Source organism: Erinaceus europaeus, chromosome 11 (assembly GCF_950295315.1).
Source record: "Erinaceus europaeus chromosome 11, mEriEur2.1, whole genome shotgun sequence".
Taxonomy (NCBI): Eukaryota; Metazoa; Chordata; class Mammalia; order Eulipotyphla; family Erinaceidae; genus Erinaceus; species Erinaceus europaeus.
The window spans coordinates 119,630,120-119,651,502 of record NC_080172.1 but is presented as its reverse complement, the minus strand read 5'-3'; the positions used below and the strand labels follow the sequence as shown (position 1 = coordinate 119,651,502).

The 21,383-nt window shown below is 40.6% G+C and overlaps 1 protein-coding gene across 30 annotated transcripts in view; it reads left to right on the top strand.

Annotated features, from left to right (window-relative positions):
* EIF4G3 (eukaryotic translation initiation factor 4 gamma 3) overlaps window positions 1–21,383 on the top strand; it is a 261,317-nt gene that overhangs the window by 114,821 nt on the left and 125,113 nt on the right. For all 30 annotated transcript variants that reach the window (XR_009552322.1, XR_009552324.1, XR_009552325.1 and 27 more), the window contains 2 exons: window positions 376–498; window positions 13,033–13,147. Coding sequence is in view for 26 of the 30 variants with exons in the window: in XM_060200852.1 (XP_060056835.1) it covers window positions 376–498; window positions 13,033–13,147 (238 nt within the window). In the remaining 4 variants the exon portion in view is untranslated. The remainder of the gene's footprint in view (window positions 1–375; window positions 499–13,032; window positions 13,148–21,383) is intronic.

The following is a 21,383-nucleotide window of genomic DNA, read 5'->3' as shown; positions in this document are numbered from 1 at the left end:
TTATTAATTATTTATTAGACAGAGGCAGAGAAGTTGAAGTTGAAAGAAGAGTGGGAGGTAGAGAGGGGTAGGGAGAGACACTTGCAGCCCTGCTTTACTGCTCACAAAGCTTTCCCCCTGCAGCTGGGAACCTGGGCCCTTGAACCCGGGTCCTTAAGCATTGTAACTTTTGCACTCAACCGGATGCACCACTGCTCAGCCCCCATACCTCTTAATCTTGTTAATATATGAAAGAGCCAAAGAGCTAAATTTCCACATAGTGTTATGATTGAATTTATATCAGCTGATAGTTCATGGGTTTCCCATCTTCTACCTTAACACATAACATGCCTGTAGCATTCACCTGTAAACGTGCATTTTAATATGACTTTACAGATAAGAATTCGGGACCCAAACCAGGGAGGCAAAGACATAACCGAGGAGATAATGTCTGGAGGTGGCAGCAGAAACCCAACCCCCCCCATGGGGAGACCCACATCCACACCTACTCCTCCCCAGGTAAGACAGCGAGCCTGGTAGGCATGCTGTGTGTTCATTCACTGTAGCCACTTTCTGTAGTTTCCACTTGATCATTTTTCAGACTCAAATATCTCAACAATTATCTGAACAGACATGTCGTTTCTCTATACTGATTAGTAAAATTTCCAATTTTTATTAATAGTTTTGTTATCACATTCAGAGCCTACTGCTGCCAGTCTTGCTAATAAACTTATATTATGCAAAAAGTAACTATTTGTATGTAGATATTACTATTAAATGTCCATTTTATGTTTTTAATATAGAACCGTAGCAACTAAAATTCTGATGTTATAGATCTAAACATTTCTACTGGAGTGGTTTTTATATGATTGTTTGTACTATGAAGAACTTACGTGGATATTTTACAGATATACCTCTTAGCTCTTAGAACTGCATAAGTATGCTTTTTGAGTGAAGCGTTTTGTCTTTCAAAAGTCATCTCTAAATTCTGTCAGCTAAGTACCTTTTTGTTCCAGTTGTAGAATGTCACTATCATGATTTCTCTCAAAGTTCAGATTTTTGTTTTTTGAAATCAAGACATGGAACCACGTGGTGACACACCCAGGTGAGTTCACGTGTTACCATGTGCAACAACCTGGGTTCAGGCCTCTGATCCCCATCTGCAATGAGGATGCTTCAGAAGCAGTGAAGCAGAACTGCAGGTGTCTGTCTTTCTCTTTCCCTCTCTGTCAACCCTCCCCTCGTAATTTCTCTTTGTCCTGTCAAAATAAAAATAAATAAATAATAGCCACCAGGAGCAGTGGGTTCATCATGTAGAAACTGAGCCACACTGGCATCCCTGTTGTCAATTAGAGAGAGAGAGGAAATGAAGACTTTCTAGGAGAAGCTGGAGTTCAGTCAGTTATAAGAGAGAATTACTTCCTCCTAAGTGATGGAACTGATTTCATCACTGGGTCACTAAATCTGGATATACCATTCAGATGAAATGAATGACTCTATATCTTTGAGATGACCCAGCATGTGGAATTATGGCTGCTGCTTGCTTTCCTCCTCTTGTGTCTGCATAGTGAAGGTTTCTTCAAGCCAGTTTACAAACGAGTGACATGGATGGTCAAGTATAAGGCGCTTTAGAAAAACCTGGCTGTTCCAGTTTACACATACTGCATGTATGTCATTATTGCTGATGTGGTTATTCCTGGGGCCTGGTGTTTGCATGCAAATCCAGCACTTCCAGTGGTCTTCCCCCCTTTCTATTTTTCTCCCCCCTTTTCTTTTCTTTCTCTCCTCTCTTCTTTCACTCCTTGCTTTCTTTTGATAGAGACAGGAATTGAAAGGGAATTGGGTGACAGAGAGGAAGAGAAAAATCTGCAGTGCTTGCTCCACTACTCATAGCAACTTGAGGTTCTTGAACCCATGTCTTTACTCATGGACTCTACCAGGCTCCCACTTCCAGGTCCCTAATAATATATTTTTAAAGTTCTTAAACATTGATGTCACAAGTAGTTGGCTGAGTTTAGAACCCTTTGAAAATCTGTATATTTTGACTAAGTCTAGAATGTGAGTCTTTGTTGTGAAGTTTCTCTTGGAAATGATCACTGGCTTTGGTTGACATTTACCACAATCTTTCGTGGTCTTGTTAAGGGTAATATGTAAGCATCTAGATATGTGTGTCGCCAGTTACATATCTGTAAATGTGCATTTTCCAAGTGGTGAATGATTCAAGCTGCCTTATATTCAGACTTTTCTCTGCAAGTGAACATGGGGTTAGTAACATTCACACATTTAAATCTGCTTATGAGCACTGTCAGGTTAGGATGTACTCTAGCAAAAGTTTGCAGTTCAGTTTTTGTGTTTTCCCCTCATTCAGTAAAATATGTTTCTGTCGGTAAAGTGCATACATGAGACCCTGCCTTGGTTCTCTCTCCCTCTCTGTCTCCCCTTCCCCTCTCAGTTTCTCTATCTCTATCCAATAAATAAATAAAATATTAAAAAAATAAAATAATGTGGTAAGCCTTATAGAAACAAATCTCTAGACTGGGGGTAGAATATCCGAGAGTGTTCATAAAATGTCTTGACACACAGATTCTTGTTGGTGTGTGTCAACGCTGTTCCATAATACAGAATGAGCTTGTACCTGGAAGATGAGATGGTCTTTGAGAATCTCAAGGAGGATGGAGATTACATCAGGTGTAGGTCCAGCAGGTTTCTTTTTTTTAAATAATGTATCTTCATTTTTAATAAATAAAACAATGTCCCAGCTTTAGTGCCATTAAGACTTTCCCAAAGCAAGAAGACAAAGTGTAAGATCTTGTTTGAACTCTATTCTTTTGGAAGTAGATCAAATAAGTTTCCAGTTGTCTTAGAGACAGTACACTTCACCCTCTTCCTCTGCTCTAGGACAGTGCCTGGTCTCTAGGTCTTCAAACAAAAGACCACATTTTCTTAGGTCCCATCTAAGTGAGATTATTTGGTATTTTTCTTTCTGGTTTATTTCACTTTCCACGATTCTCTCCAGTTCCATCTGTGTTGAATCAGTGAGAATTCTTTTTTCCCCTTCTTTCAGCTGAGTAGTGTTGTGAGTTACATGTATGCCACTGCCTTCTCAACCATTCATCTATTTATGGACACTTACACTCTTGCCATGCTTTGCCCATTTCAGATCCCACTGCCATGAGCATTGCCATGTGTAGACCTCTTCAGATCAGTGCTTTTGTTTTCTTTGGATAGATGTTGATGATAGTAATTGCTAGGTCATTGGCGGTTCCAAGTCCAATGTTCTGATGAATCTCCAGACTTGCTTTCCATAGAGATGAGCAACTTGCATTCCGGCCAATGGTGTAAAAATCTTCCCTTACCCTTTACTCCACATCCCAGCCATGTAACATGTAGTGATCCACTGATGTTTTTTCCCAAGTTTTATAGTTTCTGGCTCTAATGTCTAAGTCTTAGATCCTTTTTGAGTTAACTTCAGTTCACTGTGACATGTGACTGTTTCACCATCCTGCATGTTCCCCCAGCACTATTGAAAAAGGGACTCCCTTCTCCACTTAGGTCTCAGCCACCTTTATCATAAATTAACTGTGCATGTGAAGTTTAGTTCTGGTTCTCAGATATGCTTCTCTGTGTACGTCCCAGCCTCCACAGTTTGGATTCCTTAAGCTGGAGGCCGAGAAGTGTGATGTTCCCTCTATTGCTCTTTGTCCTCTGGGTTGCTTTAGCATCTTGGGGACTTTTGTGGCTCTAGATAAAGTTCTGTGCTACTTGTTCTATTATTTTAAAGAAATGTGTTTGGGATTTTGATAGAGATTGTATTTGGCCTGTATGTTACTTTGGGTAAGATGGTCATTTTAATGATATTTGGTTCTTCTTTTTCGAAAGTATGGAATACCTTTTCATTTTCCTTCTGTTTTTCATTTGCTTTCATAGTGATAGAAGCTTGACAGATTTTATCTTGAGTGCTCAATTTCCCTCCATTGTTCATAACACTTTTCATTTTTTTTTTTAACACCTTGATATTTAATCACAAGGAATGGGTTCTCTTCTACGGATAGGTGTTGTTTCAGACTAGCATTTAAAGAAATAAAATTTTAAAAAGTTGAATTATTCTGAAGGCCTGTAAGCCTGGATTTGCACTCTTCGGTTGTTAAATTGTTGTAATATTACTTTATAATGACATATTTAGATTACTTGTTCATTTAGAAATGATTTGTCTCTGCATTATACACTATTCCTCAAGTGTTTAGTATCTTCACCTGTTTTATTTATGTATCTGGTCAGCAAAGTGTACAGCAGTGCACCTCAACTGCTTAGATGATAAACTCAGACACCTTCCTGGAATCCTCTTTATCTCACATTCATTCCCCAACCATTATATCAGCAGATCCTGTGTGACCTATTTTCACTACCTTTGCTGCTGCTGTTATGAACTGAGCCACTTTGACCTCTCCCCTAGACAGTAGCAACTTCTTACTTAATTTCTTTCTTTTTAATTTTTGGTCATTGCCCTGGCTTTATTACTCTGAGCTGACTTTTTTTTTCCCCTTTTATTGGGGGATTAATGTTTTATAGTTGACAGTAAATACAATAGTTTGTACATGCATAACATTTCTCATTTTCCACACAACAATACAACCCCCACTGGGTCCTTTGTCATCCTGTTCCGGACCGGAACCCTCACCCAACCTCAGAGTCTTGTACTTTGTTGTAATACACCAGCTCCAGTCCAAGTTCTGCTTAGTGTTTTCTCTTCTGATCTTGTTTTTCAACTTTTGCCTTTGAGTGAGATCATCCCACATTCATCCTTCTGTTTCTGACTTATTTCACTTATCGTGGTTTCTCAAGCTCCATCCAAGATGGGCTGAAAGTGGTGAAATCATTTGATGATCTGTCAAGTTGAGAGAGTGGGGTGTTGAAGTCCCCTACTATGACTGTGTTGCTGTTAACATATTGCTGTAGCTCTTTCAGTAGATGTTTGATGTATTTAGATGGCCTCTCCTTGGGTGCATAGATGTTGATTATCATTAAGTCCTCTTGATTGACTGCTCCTCTGAATACTAAGTAATGTCCATCCCTATCTTTTTAATTTTATTTATTTTAAGGTTTATCATGTCAGATATAAGAATAGCTGTTCCTACCTTTTTTGTGTGTGTGTGGTCCATTGACTTGTATGGTAGTTTTCTATCCTTTCACTTTGAGTCTGTGTTTGTCTTCTTGAGTTAGGTGGAATTCCTGTGGACAACATATGGTTGGGTTGTGTTTTGTGTTTTCTGGTTCACCTTAATACTCTGTGCCTTTTAATAGGTGGATTCAGGCCATTGACATTTATTGACATTATAGATTGAAGATACTTTAACACTATTCTTGTAGATTTTTAGTGTTCTGATATATGGCATGTTTATAGATATCTGATTGTTTATATTAGAACTTTCAGAACCTCTTTCAGGGTAGGCTTGGTGATAGTCAATTCCTTCAACTGTTGCTTGTCTGAGAAGGTTTTGATGCCTCCATCTAGACTGAATGACAGTCTAGCAGGATATAGTATTCTTGGTTGAAAGCCTTTCTCACTGAGCACTCGATAGATATCTTGTCATTCTCTCTGGCCTGTAGTGTTTGTGTGGAGAAGTCTGCTGCTAATCTTATGAGTTATGCTCTGTGGGTGACTCTTTGTTTTTCTCTTTTTTTAAAATTTATTTATTTGTTATTGGATAGCGACAGAGAAATTGAGAGAGAAGGGGGAGATAGAGAGGAAGAGAGACACCTGCAGACCTGCTTCACTGCCTGTGAAGTGACTGCCCTGCAGGTGGGGAGCTGGGGGCTTGAACCAGGATCCTTGCACCACATATGCTTAACCCGCTGTGCTACCGCCTGACTCCTTTTTTTTTTTTTTTTGTCTTTGTTTTTCTCTTGTAGCCTTCAGGATCCTTTCTTTATCCTTATTCATTTTCATTCTAAATATGATGTGTGATGTGTCTTGTTTTTTTTTTTTTAAAACCAGAGCACTGCTCAACTCTGGTTTATGGTGGTGTGTGTGTGGGGGGGTGGTGTTGAACCTGGGACTTTGGAGCCTCAGACATGAAAGTCTCTTTGTATAGCCATTATGCAATCTACCCCCGCCCTATCTTGGTGTCTTTCAGTCTGGGTTGTTTCTGTTTGGGACCCTCTGGGCTTCTTGAACCTTTATGTCTTTTATGTTGTCTAGACTAGAGAAGTTCTCAGCTATTATGTCCTGTAGAATGCTTTCTTCCCCTCCCTCTCTTTCTTCCTCTGGTAGGCCTATAATGCGTATATTATTTCTCTTGAAGTCATCCCATATGTGTCTGTTGTTTTCATTATCTTTTAATCTTTTTGAAATCTATTACTTCTTTCTTAGTTTTCTCTAATTTGTCCTCGATCTTGCAAATTCTGTTTTCTGCCTCATTTATTCTATTCTCTCTCTCCTCTATTGTTTTCTGTAGTTCAGCTATTTTGTTGCCCTGTTCTGATACTGTTTTAGCTTGTTCAGCTAGTTGTGTTCTTAGCTCAGCTATTTCAGCTTTCAGCTCTCTAATTACCTGGAGACAGTGTTTTCTTTCAGAGTTCAGAATCTTGTACCATGATCCTCAGCACCTCTCTGAGTCCTCCTCTCCTCTCCTCCGCAGCACTGCATTCCTGCGCATCTCTCTGTTCTTGCTCCAGTGGTCCATGTTTCTTACCCTGACCAATTTTCTTGGAGTGGCTACTGCTGCCTGCTGTTTGCATGCTTATTGCCTGTCTCCACCACTAAGTCATCAGGCACACCATGTCTTTCTCATTCCTGTGACCTGACCCACAGCTTGGTATGTGGCACTTGTAAGGTAGTCAGCAGATACTTCTCAGTTGAGTGTTATGGTGCTTTCCCATGGAGGAGATTAGATTCTCCTTTCAGAGCCTTGAGAAGTTAGGATAATCTCTTATGGTCATTTAAGCAGTTGGCACCCTCCTTTGGCTGTTGAGGTTTGCTGTTAGTGTTGCTGTTGCACTCACTGAGTAGTACATAGACTTTTTTCTCTCTTTTTACAAGTCTCTGTGGGGAAGAAGAGCAGCAAAACTACAAAGGCCACTTTGTCCTGTGACTGTCAGTAGCCTGGTGATTGAATCCTGTGACATTCCATTCTTGCATCATTGTCTAGGGATGCTGTAGATGACTCTGTACTTGACCATCTAGAGTGTGTGTAGTGTGTTTTGTATAGGACCTATTTCTATTTGCAGCCTGAGTTTTTATTTGAAGTTGCATTATTATGAACTTCGCTGTCTTGTGATGAGTCCTTTCATCTGTATTTTGTGCCATCCTGTTGTTCAAATGAACTGTTGGTATTGTGAGATGGAGTTTAAAGGTTTTGTCTCCTTCCCTCGCTGCCTCTGCCTCTGGGGCTTCACTGCTCTCCAAGATACATAGAAAGGCAGAGAGAGTGAAAGAGATCACACCTTTGTGGCTTCCTCCAATGCCATGGTGACTAGGTTCAAAACTGGACCACACACAATGTCCCTGAGCTGTCCTGCTAACCCTGAACTTTCTAATATTTGCTTCTGCTGTTTTGGCATTGTGCATAATGTACAGATTCAAAAACAAGTCTTGTTGCTAATTTGGTCACTTCTTTCCCTGTACTGTTACAACTATGATACAGTCTAACTCATCTGATTTAATATACATTTTGAAAGTGCCACAAGTATTAGATACCTTGTTTACAGTAAATTAAATGCATGAGTAATAATTAATGATCATTATTTACTAATAATAGATGTGGACAGACTTTTAAGACTTAAAGTAAAAGAGTCTGAGATTAGCTATGTATGCCACTAAAATAATGAATCTATGCCATTCGGGATTTTCAGATAGAGCTAAGAGTTTCTTGGGGGTGTAGAGAGAATGAGGGCATTATGTGGGTGATGCCCTTCCCAGTCCATGACATCCTGACTCACTGTGACATTGAGTTGTTCTACTTTATTACTGTGATCTTTATTATGTAATATTTAATGTATCCTTAAATTAAAGAACATGTTCACTCTATTGTTCCTTAGCCACTGCGCCACCTCCTGGACCACTCACTGTATTGTTCCATATAGTATTTCATATTTTAGATTATATACATAACTTCTACTTGATTTCTACACTGGTATCTTATACACAAACTCAAAATTTGAGCTCCTGGTCTTACACTTCTCTGCTTCTTCTTTTAAAATCTGATATCCTTTCCGAGTGGCCACTACCTGGTTCACTACTACACATCTTGTAAACCAGAACTCTAACATGTTCGTCCTTTCCTCCTATTTCCTCACGGATCACCCTCCCTGTGATATTTATTTAATTGCCAAATCCTTTCCACTTACCTGCAGTGTTCAAGTAATACTCACAGCCTTTCCTGCAGTGATCTGTAGATTGTGTCCTGATGACTAGTTTTTCTTCTCTACTGTCAGCCCTCAGCACCACCAGAAGCTGGCGTCCAGCAGTGCAGTGATCTGTTAAAACAACAACAGAAAGTAAAAGAAAATAAGCAAACAACCCTGGTTTGTGACGTAAGACCTGCTCTGGTCTTCTGAATGCTTTAAAAATGAAAAATGTTTGGTCTTCACCTGCCTGTTGTGTTCCTCTCCCACTGCCCCATCCACAGGTGGCTGCCATGTGTTCCTGAGTGCTTTTTCCCAGTCTTCTGCCATGCACCTTTCACATGTTATGTTCATATAGGTTCTTTGCAATTCCGAAGCGTTGCTTTCTCAAAATATTTTTCACACACTAACTTGGAACCTCGAATCTGTTCTCTCTCTCCTTACTACCCCATTATAGTAGTCATAGCTGATTTTTAATTTAATAATTTAGATTGTTGCCCATTTTCAGAATGTTCTCCTTGGTAGAATGTCAGTTCCATGACACCAAGAACCTTGGTTTTAGACAGCAGTGCTTACTCAGTGTTTGTATACATGTAGACAAGGGGAAACACACACACACACACACACACACACCCCTACCCCTGCCCTTTTGATGAATGAATCAGAAAAGTCTCTCCACTTATATAATAAGTAGTATGTTTTGGACTTTTTTCCCTGTTGCCATTTACTATTATTTTAATCTTCTAATCTTCATAATGTTTTTCAGTGGACATGCTTATTTAGCCATGAGATTTATGTAAACGAATGGAGCATTTACTGTAAGGATTTATACTTTTATACTCATAGAACAGGATTTAGGGTGTCAAGCATTCAAGTAGCTTGCCATGGTAGTGATCTAGAGCAGCATCTTGCTAGCACTCATGCAACTACTTGGCGTAACCGATAAACAAGCCATGGCTCCTTTTACCCTGAGTCCCAGCCTGTTGAAGCTGCCCAAGGCACATGGCACACGGGTGGTGAGTGGCTGCATGCCTGTTGAGGTGACCATGTGAACAGCAACACTGGGGCTCGCCATGGTTTTCTTGTCTTCTGACACTGGTGTGCTGGTGTGTGGCTTCCCTGGAAGGTGCGTGCTTTGCCACCTGTGTGACCTACCACACTGGGGACAGCACTGGTCTTGTGGTGTCTCTGTCTCTGTCTTTATCTCTCTGTAATTGAAAAGGTTGACCTGGAGTTATGAGCCCTGGCAGTGGTATATTTATATTTATACTTATCCCCAACTATTTAAACTATAGATTAAATATGCCTACCTCACAGAAAGTAACTCAGAAAAATGTATAGCTTAGTGATCTCATATATTTTTAAATATGTTTTTTAAATTATTTGGATACAGACAGAAAAGTTGAGAGGGAGAGAAAGAGAGAGAGAGAGAGACAGAGACATCTGCAGCGCTGTTTCACCACTGGTGAAACTTCCCCCCCTGTTGGTGGGACCTGGGACTTAAACCTGGGTCCTTATACACTGTAATGTGTGCATTCAACCAGGTGTGCCACCTCCTGGCCTCTGATGTTAATTCCTTAAATAAAATTTCATTCCAGTCAGTAGTGAATGTTACTGAGCCATAGTGATTTTGGAACCCCTTAAGTAGTCTCAGCGTTATAGGCCTTATACCTAACCCCCAAACACTTCATTTCCTTAAAGAAATCAGAATGCACACAGCGCAGGGTCAGGTGGTGGTGCACTTGGTCAAGCGCACACATTACAGTACATGTCACATTACACAAATAGGTTCAAACCCTGGCCCCCACCTGCAGAGGGAAAGCTTGACAAGCAGCGAAGTGGTGCTGCTGCAGGTGTCTCTCTCTCAGTCTCTGTGCCTCTCTATCTTCCTTCTCTCTTGATTTCTCTCTCACCCCCCCTCTCCAATAAAAATAAATGTAAAAAAAATTACAAAATGCATATGCAGCATATGATGGGTGTGTGTGTGTGTGTGTGTGTGTGTGTGTGTGTGTAACTGGGACGGACTACGTGAACAATTTTACCCTTCTAGGCCACTTTTTCATTCACATAGAAAGAATAAGGGAGACACCACAGCATTGGAGTAGTGCCATAGCCTGTCACTGGTGAAGCCCAGACTTGGGCCTGGACATGTCCCTAGACAAGGCTTTCACTTTACCTCAGCTGTCTCTCTCTCTAGACCCGGATGAGATGTTTAGAGTGGCAATACTCAGTGTATTTCCTGATTTTTCTGATTTCTTAGCTAAAACATGATTGTGTTTTAACTGGAAAAGCAACTTCTTTGTAACAGTTGATTTACTAGATAGAAGAAATGAAATTAGATACAAGCTAAAAATTAACTTAAACTCAAATTAATAGAAAACAAAAGCATTGAGTTATATTGTTTATTTATATTATATCATCATCATCTTGAAGAGGAATAAGCCTAAATGGTATTGTAGGGTAGTTGCTCTTTGCTTTACAGTGAAAGGGGACTTGTTGTGTATCTCTCAGCATCTAGTGGCTATGTATTGTGTGCTGGAGGCTTGGATTTGGGATTATAAATTAACCATGTTATTTTACTCCATCCTATGAATCTTCATAACTGAAATCTTTCCAGGGATTCATTAACTTAAAAATGTCTGTTCAGGGGGGGTCGGGCGGTGGCGCAGCAGGTTAAGCGCATGTGGCGCAAAGCGCAGGGACCAGCGTAGGGATCCCGGTGCGAGCCCCCAGCTCCCCACCTGCAGGGGAGTCGTTTCACAGGCGGTGAAGCAGGTCTGCAGGTGTCTGTCTTTCTCTCCCCTTCTCTGTCTTCCCCTCCTCTCTCCATTTCTCTCTGTCCTATCCAACAACGAATTGCGTCAACAAGGGCAATAATAATAACCACAACGAAGCTACAACAAGGGCAACAAAAGGGGGGAAAAAAAAAAGGCCTCCAGGAGCGGTGGATTCATGGTGCAGACACCGAGCCCAGCAATAACCCTGGAAGAGGAAAAAAAAAATGTCTGTGCAGTTGTCTATTGAACATGGGTGATGGTATTTTAATCATGGATTGAAAAATCCTTTGATTTGTCCAGATGAAGCTTTTGCTATACGTCCTGCACTTCTCCCTTTATTACGGATACGTTGTGGGGACCTGCTGTAGCAGCTGCCCTGCTTTTTGTGTCAGTTTCTGAGGCAATTGGAGTGGCTGATCTGTTTCTTGGCTTGTTTGTTTTCATTAAAATAACACGGTTTCTACATGTCTTCCCTGAGATGTTTGCATAAGTGGGAAGTTATATGGACTCCTTACTTTGTTCTAGAACTAATTTCATCCACTAAATTGAAAGGAGTTTACATTTTTATTTAGATTTATAAAGTCTTCCCAATTCAATTGTAATGATATATCTTCTGACTGAAATGATGTCAAGTAATTATGCAGTCATTGCGAGTTATTTATTTGTCTAGGCTTCAAAGTACAAAACAGTAACCAAGTTTTATATTTGGAAATAATGTCTAGTAGTCTTTTATAAACTAGCTGTGGAATCCAAGTTCTTGACATGCCCTAATATTGAAATAATAGCTTTCTCTACATTCATGTCATTCTGTACAATCTATATACAGTTAAGTAGGAATTGTGTTTTATATTCTGAAAAGCATGCTAATTCAGTGATTTAGGATAAAAGATAGGTTTCTAAACTTATATATTTAATCTTACATTTATAAGTACTTTACATGAGACTTAATTGACTTTAAAGTATTTTTTTATCAACTTTCAATTTTAAGTTGCTTCAGCTATCCAGAATTATCCATTTCTTAACAATTCCCCAGTAAAAAACCCCAAACATTAGAATTATGTAGGGAACTCTGCTCTGATATCACTGATACTATTCAATATAGGAAATTAGAACTTCCCCAGAAATCACCTTGGCTCTCTGAAGAAAGAGACTGCTTTCTTTTGTGGGCTTTATAACTCTCAGGTCCGACGCACACCTACTAGACTGTGATGCAGAATGTCCTTCTCTGGGCACTTCTTGTTCTGAGTTGAGCAGTGGCTCATTTTTCTGCCCTGCTCTACTAGACGGCCATTTTATTCCCTTGTAGAAACTGAGTGAGACATGAATTTCTGCTCATCTCTGATACTTTACTCAGTTTTCTGACTGAAAACAACTAGGAAATTATTTAAAAGTTCCTTCACTCACCCAAAATATACTATTATACCTTTTAAATAATTTCCTAGTTGTTTTATTATTATTATCTGTGTGATTATACTGACAAATGACAGGAATAGCCCATTAATATTGTTTCAGATCAACTGCATTTATTTTCTTGTGTGTGGGACAGAACAGTGTTGTTGGGAAGTATGTAAGTGAAGGTGGCCAAATAAATCCCTTTGGCCTTTGACTGAGAAGCAGTGAAGTGCCTTCCTAGGTGTGTCCTCCTTTGTCTTAGGCTGCAAGTCTGGCATTAGAAGAAATGCCAGAGAATGCATTCTGTTAATGACTATTGTGCTGTCTTCTCTTCCAGTAGTTAATAGTAACCATTTCTTTTCTTCCTTTTCCCTCCTGCCTCTTTCTTTTTCTTCCCTGTATTCCCATGTACTTTTATTAAACTGGCTTGTTTATTTTTATCTCTTGACCCCCACTCTGTCTTCTCTGTTTGCTTGGGTTCCATGTTGCTAGTTTTTGTGTTTTTGCGCGCACTCATTATCACCCTTTTTTGTACTTCCAATCCCAGCAGCTGCCCAGCCAGGTCCCTGAGCACAGCCCTGTCGTGTATGGGACTGTGGAGAGCGTTCGTCTTGCTGTCAGCATCCCTGTCTCTGCAGCTGTCGACCAGAAGCAAGGTTTGTGCATGACTGTTTTGCTCCCTGTACCTTTAGACTTCCCCTAGTGAAGGTGGCCTTGCCATTTTAAGATTAAGAGTGAAACCTGGGGATTATTTAGATGCCTGCCACCTTTTAGACGCAGCCTTAAGATGGAAGGCCACAGGGACATTGTATCATGGCCTCCTGATCCTGTATGCATTCTGTTGCTGCATTCAGTCAACACAGTTAGGAGGAGAAAATTGGAATATATAGTATATTGTAAGGGTCACACACTCCTTTCCGTTTTAACGTGTTCATGTATATCTTGATATTTGTAGATCGATAAAATGCTTCTCATAAGTTTGAAATCTATAGCCTCTGTTGGAGATAGTACAAAACCCAAATCCTGGTTCCCCCATCCACTAGTTGTCCCACCTTCAGTAAATTCATTACATTGTGCATCTTAATTCCTTAACATATAGACCAGGATAAGCAGTACTCCCCTCACAGTGTTTCATATGAAAAGTACCTAGTAAGTTTCAGCCATTATTACTGGTGCTAGACCCACACTCCACTTCTATTGACCTTCAGCATGAATTGCCAAGTGTTTGTTGAAGTAAGCATACACATTGTGTTCAGGACTATAAATAGTAATCTTCAAAGAGAATCTCAAGCCAGAGAATTGGCTCCCCTAGCTGGCTGGATTTAGGTTGACTTAGCTGTCACTGGGAGGCAGCTCTCACCAGTCACAAGGGAAACATGATTGTCATGTGCTTTTATGAGGTTTATGACTTCATCTGGGTGAATGAGCAAGTGTGTGCTCCATTCCCTTACATTATTCCTTACTCCACCCCACCCCAAGCATTTATAAAATAGCTGGGCGTTATAACTACATTTTCTAGAAGAATTGCTTTTAAAAACATTTGGGAGTTGGCATATAATCAGAGTGGAGGTATTTTAGATAGTAAGTTTTGACAAGACTGTAAGTTGCTGACACTTATTAACATGTAATGTATGATTCAACCTAAAAAAAATGTTTTTCCCCTTGAGTATTGAAGACCCCAGTACATATGCACTGGAGAGAACTCCTTTGTTAAATTGTTTTATAAGATAATTCAACACTGGAAACATCCTAGTTTGACATGCTTCTGAAGCTTTCACTGTCAAATCCTTTTTTTTCTTTTGAGTGGGACTAGGTCCTTATGGATGTGTGCATGTGTCAAATTAGTCAAGGCCACCTTTTTTTTTTCTTCCCCCAGTCAGGTAGAAAATTCTTGGTATGAGAAGGAGACACCCTTGCACCAAAACTTCCATTTTCCATAGGCCCTCTCATGTGGTCCTGGGGCTCAAACCCAGGTTTTATGCCTGTCAGTAAAGGCAGACTACCCACTGAGTTCTCACTGACCTCTGAAATACTTTTTCAATCATCTTTAAAGTTAACGGAGCCGCACATATCTGCTGGTTTTATTTCCAAATATCTGAGCCATTTGCCTCGCAGAAGTATAGCGCCTATGGACTTGGGGAAACACACGTCAGTAATAGAGCAATTTTGAGTGAACATCAAGAATGTTTTTAATCTGAAAAGATAATTTTGGGGGCAGTTTCTTTGAACCTTTATTGCTTTTGCAATATAGGTTGTAATCCTATAATCCTTTGGCTAAATAGTTGTGCTAACCCTCATGAATAATAATATGCAGAGAGAGAGAGAGAGAGACCTTAAAAATATATACCCTCTGTGCAAAGTTTCTCTGCAGCCGATAATCACAATGTCTTGATGACCATAATCCTGATCAGCCAAGATACTTAGGTCATTTTGGTATGCCTAGGCCTTGGTTACTAGGATGCAAAATTTTGAACTTACTCTAAGCACTGCTTAGCTCTGACTTTTGGTGGTGCAGGGGATTGAACCTGAGACTTCCTGAGCCTCAGGCATGAGAGTCTCTTTGCAGAACCATTATGCTATCTACCTCTGCCCTAAATAATATCTTTAATTGTGATATTTATACAAAATTAAAATCACTCATATAATATCTTAATATAGTAATATATAGTAATGCCTCCTCCAAAATGAGGTTAATTTAACTATAATGAAATTCAACTGAGGGGGGGTTGGGTGGTGGCACAACAGGTTAAGTGCACATGGCACAAAACACAAGGACTGGTCTGAAGATCTCGGTGTGAGCCCCCAGCTCCCCACCTACAGGGGGTTGCCTCACAGGTGGTGAAGCAGGTCTGCAAGTGTCTTGTCTTTCTCTCCCCCTCTCTGTCTTGCCCTCCTCTCTCGAGTTCTCTCTGTCCAATCCAACGACAGTGACAGCAATAACAACAACAATAAACAACAAGGGCAACAAAAGGGGAAAAATAGCCTCCAGGAGCAGAGGGTTCATAGTGCAGGCACCAAGTCCCAGCGATAACCCTGGGGGAAAAATAAAATAAAATACAATTCAACTGAGCAATAGTTGGAGTTACGTTCTCTGGAAAGTTAGTTTTTCAGATCTGTATTATTTATAAATATTTAGGATAGTATACTATTTTGTTTTCTTGATTAATTTTATTTATTACTAATATGATACAAGATTATAAGATTATAATTTATATAGTCCCACACTACACCCACCACGTGTTCTGTATCCCCACCCACACACCTCCCAGAGAGAACCATCATAGTCCTTACAAGTCTTAGAAACATTTTGCTTCTCTGTGGTTTTTATTTTTGTTTTTCAAGTTTATGTGATCTCTAGATTTCACACATGAGCAAAACCATTCGGTAATTATACCTCTGAGTTTTTCTTCTTAGAATTTTACATTTTAAAAAATCAGTACTTAAAAATAATGTATAATGTAGGCATGGGGTTAACTGGAAAATTTTTAGGTGAAGTACTTTGCAATTTAAGTATAGAGGTTGTAAGTAGCATTTTGATATTACTGCAGTTTTCCTTTAACTTTAAAAGCTTGCCAACTTTTCACTATAAAACTTACCACTGTGGGGGGGGGGGTCGGTGGCGCACTGGTTGAGCACACAGGCTACCATGCTTAAGGACCCGAAGGTTCAAGCCTCGCAGTCCCTATCTGCTGGAGGAGGAGAGGGGAAAGGGAGCTTTGCAAGTGATGAAGCAGTACTACAGGTATCTGTCTTTCTCCTACTCCATCTTCCCCTTCCCTCTCGATTTCTTTCTCTATTAAATAAATAAAACCAAACAAACAAACAAATAAGAAAAAAAAAGTATAGTACTTGTTAAAAAGCAATGAACCTCAATGTAACGAGTGCCACCTCAGCATGCTTCACCTCAGACTGTGTCCAGAGACGGGAGGCGTGCAGTGCAAACCCTTCACCCTCATTACTCAGGTGAGACCTTCCTTTCATGCTATTCTCTAATTCCATTCCAGGAGGTTCACTTCCTAACAAAGTCCCAAAACCTAGATACAGACCAGGTCCTGTAAGATAGGGCATATGTTCACATGTATCCAAAAATTAGGGTAAAATATATACCTGAAAGCAAAAATACACAATAGTCTGCAATAAGTCAGTATCAAGTTCCTAATGAAATAGTGTCTACTTAAACTTAGATACCCTCCTCACCTGCTTCCTATTACAGTTCTCTCCGTCACTCCAAAGCTAATCTTATCAAAGCAAGGACTGCAAAAGCTGAATAAGGACAAGAGACTGGCATACTGTAACAATGACTCTTTAGTCACTCTCAGGCCGTTCCATCAGCTGGGGCCCTAATCGGGGAGTCCTGAGACTCCCGAACACACTTGATGGGCCTAGACCTCAAATAAATCCCTCTCTCCATTGTTACAGGTCATTTCTATCAGGAAGAACAAAATAGACCCCTTTGTGGGCCCCCAAAGGACCTTGCCCCCAACTTGGATCAACAGTGGTAGAAAGTGTTCCATCCTCTGAAGGGAGGATGGACAGCATACTCTGTGATACTCCTGAGGAAGATGGGTTGATACTGGGGCAGCTTGGAATGTTCCTACTCATGACCACAGACTATGAGCTCAGATCTAGAGGGATGCAGAGGCTACATAGGCTCCTAAGCTAATTATGGGCCCCAGATCACATCAAATCGATGGGGTTTACAGCCAACAATATTTATACCCCTTTCCCATATTAGCGAGCTACTCTCTTCCCTGATCTAGCTTTCTGGTCCTTTTTCTAGCCACGACATCAGAACAATAACTTGGATCCACTGGCATATCAGATTTCAGGCTCGGGCAAAAAGAAAAAGAAGAAAGAAAAAAAAACTAGTATAGCCACAGGCCCTTTGGAATTTAGCTAAAATATGCTTATTAGCTATCTACAAAATGGAGAACTTCCCCCCCTCCCAACTTTTCATCTGCACTATTTCCAGCCCTTAGGTCCATGATTGGTCAACAATTTGTTTGGCTTTGTATGCTAACTCTCTTGTCAACCACCAGGTTCCAGATGCTAGCATGATGCTGATCAGACTTCCCTGAACAGACAACCCCACCAAAGTGTCCTGGAGCTCCGCTTCCCCCGACCCCTGCCCCACTAGGGAAAGAGAGAAACAGGCTGGGAGTATGGATCCACCTGTCAACGCCCATGTTCAGCAGGGAAGCAATTACAGAAGACAGACCTCCCACCTTCTGCACCCCATAATGTCCCTGGGTCCATACTCCCAGAGGGTTAAAGAATAGGAAAGCTATCAGGGGAGGGGATGAGATACAGAGTTCTGGTGGTGGGAATTGTGTGAAGCTGTACCCCTCTTATCCTATGGTTTTGTCAATGTTTCCTTTTTATAAATAAAAAAAGTTTTTTTAAAAAAAGCATGAACCTCACCAGTTTTTTATTCTTCTCACAGCTTGTCAGAATATCAGATAGTTTTCTGTATAGGTCTTCATGTTTTTCTTTTTCCTTTATTTGCTGTTAATGAATTACAGTACCGTAGTTGTTGGCGCCAGTGTACAGTCTTGTCGTCCTATGACAGATGCAGGGAGAGCCCCTCTGAGTGTTGTGGGACTCCCATATGCCAGGACTTGAGTGGGGCCTCTCAGGTTGCAGACTTGACCTACCTGCCTGGTGAGCTTTCCTTTGGTGGTTATCTTTTAACCAATCGTACATACTTCAAATAAATTAGAAAGGAAAGGGCTCACCATTTTTTCAGATGATTTGTATACATTTAATAAGTTAAAGTTTCTTCTTAACTATAGACTCCTTTCAGCATTGAAGTAGGCTTCAGAAATGAACTGTTTAAAAACGACCCCACACGACCTTTCGAAATAGCAGGTTTCACTTTGTTACAAATGGGTTTCTATTGTCAGTGCAGCTTTGGGGGTTGGTTACACTGAGGATTGTTGGAGTCCTGTTGTGCTCAGTTTCCCACCTTACTGATCCACCTAAATGCTACTTTTCCATAGAACCTTGTTTTCCCCTTAATTGGCATTATGTGAGATTTAAAGTAAATGGGATCTGTGACTTGATCTTTGAGACCTGTAGTTTGCCTAACTGTAACATAATTTTTGTTTGACAGTGGTGCTTGTAGAAATTAATACCTTTTTTTTTTCACCAGAGCCCTGCTCAGCTCTAGCATGCATAGTGGTACAGGGGATTGAACCTGGGACTTTGGAGCCTCCGGCATAAGTGTCTCTTTACATAACCAGTCTGCTCTCTCTCTCTCTCCAGCCCTGGTGTTAGAAATTAATAAGCATAGTCTGCCATTGCTAACCATAAGATTTTATAAGACTTGAGCATCTGGGATGTGTGTGTCAGAAACCCTACAGATAGGCCATTTGCCATTTATCTGGTGCAGTGTGAAGACACAGGAAGACCCCTTGCTTTAGAAAAAGAAATGGTTGAATTTCTTAAAACTGTCCGTGTATATGCTCTGATTAAGACCTATGATAGTGTTTGAAGGAGCACACTCCCTGGAGGGTATTTTGAGTGTGGAATTAAAAGGAAGTTTTAAATATTTGTACTATGGTCTAAGCTGATTTCCTTCTGTGACCACTGGCATAGTGTGGGCATTCGCTACCTGGCTTTCCACTGTGGTTCAGGTCAGTAGTTGGCAGTCTTCTGGCATTTTATCCAGGGTTGTTCTATCTGGTGAGTCTGTCCCCCAGACGGCAAGACACTTAGCATCCCTGTTCCCTGCCCCATTAGATGACAGTAGCTTCCTCTTGGCCTGGAGGCTTAGGATAATTCAGAAGTTTCTCATCAGGGTGAGGAAGAGAATGAAAAGGAGCAGGCTTTCTGCTTCCATGAGTGTCTGGTAAATAGATATTTGTTACAGAAATCAAGGACAAAGTAACTCCTAGTGCACTATCGTAAATCACTGTTAATAAACTTTAGTTGATTCAAGATTTTCTCATATGCAAATATGTTAGTACTTTTCATTTTTGGTTGCCAAGTTAGGCTTATACTCTGCATAGAATTTTTTGTACCCTGCTTTTATAGAAAATCTACATTTTTATCATAAACATGAACATCTTTCAATGTCGCTATTTCCTTAAAATTTATTGTAGGAGCTGGAAGGTAGCTCACCCTCAAAGGACAGGCCTTGCCGGGTGGGAAGCCCTGGAGACACAGGAGCACTGTCTCAGTGGCACGAGGTGGAGCCCAGGAGAGTGAACAGTGGTGTGATACTCCTCCTTTCTGCATGTCTCTCTGTCCCTCTTCCTCTCAAAACAGAATTGAAAATTAGATGAATCACACATACTTCGGAGCCTGGGTTCATCCCCTTCCAATATTTCAAAAATAGTTTGTTTCAAATGTTTGTATAATGTAGTATTATTGTCTAGACCATCATAGATTTAATAAACCCTCTGCTAAACATTAATTTTAGGTCCCTTTTCATTTTCTTATTTATAATTTCAAATTATTATTATTGGTTCCAGGGTTATCACTGGGGCTTGCTGCACTACAAATCCACTGTTGCTGGAGTTTTTTGTTGTTTTTTTTTTTTCCCTTGGAGGCTATTTTTCCCCCTTTTGTTTATCATTGTTGTTGTTACTATTTATGCTAATGCAGCCATTGTTGTTGGATAGGACAGAGACTAATTGAGAAAGGTGGGGAGGGGATGACAGAGTGGGGTTGTATAGACACCTACAGACCTGCTTCCCCGCCTGTGGAGCCCCACTTCAGGTGGGGCCGGGCGGGACCTTGTGCTGGTCCTTGCACTTCGCCTTAAGCTATTAACCTGCTACACTAATGCCCCGCCCCCTTTAACTAGTCTTTTTTTTTTTTTTTTTTTTTTTTTGCCTCCAGGGTTAATGTTGGGGCTGGGTACCTGCACTAGGAATCCACTGCTCCTGGAGGCTGTTTTTTCCCCTTTTTTGCCCTTATTGTTTATCCTTGTTGTTGTTACTATTATTGCTGTTGTTGTTGCTGTTATTGTTGGATAGAACAGAAAGAAATGGAGAGAGGAGGGGAAGACAGAGAGGGGGAGACACAGATAGACACCTGCAGACGAAGTGACTCCTCTGCAGATGGGGAGCCGGGGGCTGGAACCGGGATCCTTACGCCAGTCCTTGCGCTTTGTGCCATGCGCTTAATCCACTGCGCTACCACCAACTAGTTACTTTTTATTGCCACTAGTGTTATTGCTTACACTCGAGCATGTTCAAGCCCCTGGTCCCCACCTGCAGAGGGATAGCTTTACAAGTGGTGAAGCAGGGCTGCAGGTGTCTCTCTCTGTCTCTCTCCCTCTCTCATCTCCTTCCCTCTCAATTTCTGGCTGTTTCCATCCAATAAGTGTATAAAGACAATACATTTTTTTTTCTTTCCCCAAGTAATTGCACTGCACACTTACTAGATTGTTAACAAGAGAATTATTTTCTACATGTTGGCTTCATTCGGTGGTCACAAAGGGTGTTATTCTTACCTGCTTTCATGGTAGCATCCTGCAATCGGGTGACCCATGTAGCAGTTACTGCAGTATGTTGGCAGTCGTTTCATCAGGTATCTTTCAGTCAATACATATTTATTATGCATAGCATATACATGTATAACACAGAGAATAGGAATGTTCCTTGGATATGTTTTTGTCTCTTGTTTTCGCAAGAGACAATTTAGTCTCTTGAGAAGTTGTTAAGTACTGGGGGAGTGGTGGGAAAAATCTGTTGACCTGATTTCACTACTACAGTAATGGACAGAAAATTAAAGTGAACTTTTCGATTATAAATACAGTGAATAAAGTGAATGAGGGAGTCGGGTGGTAGCACAGCGGGTTAAGTGCACGTGGCCCAAAGTGCAGGGATCAGTGTAAAGATCCTGGTTCGAGCCCCTGGTTCCCCACCTGTAAAGGGAGTCACT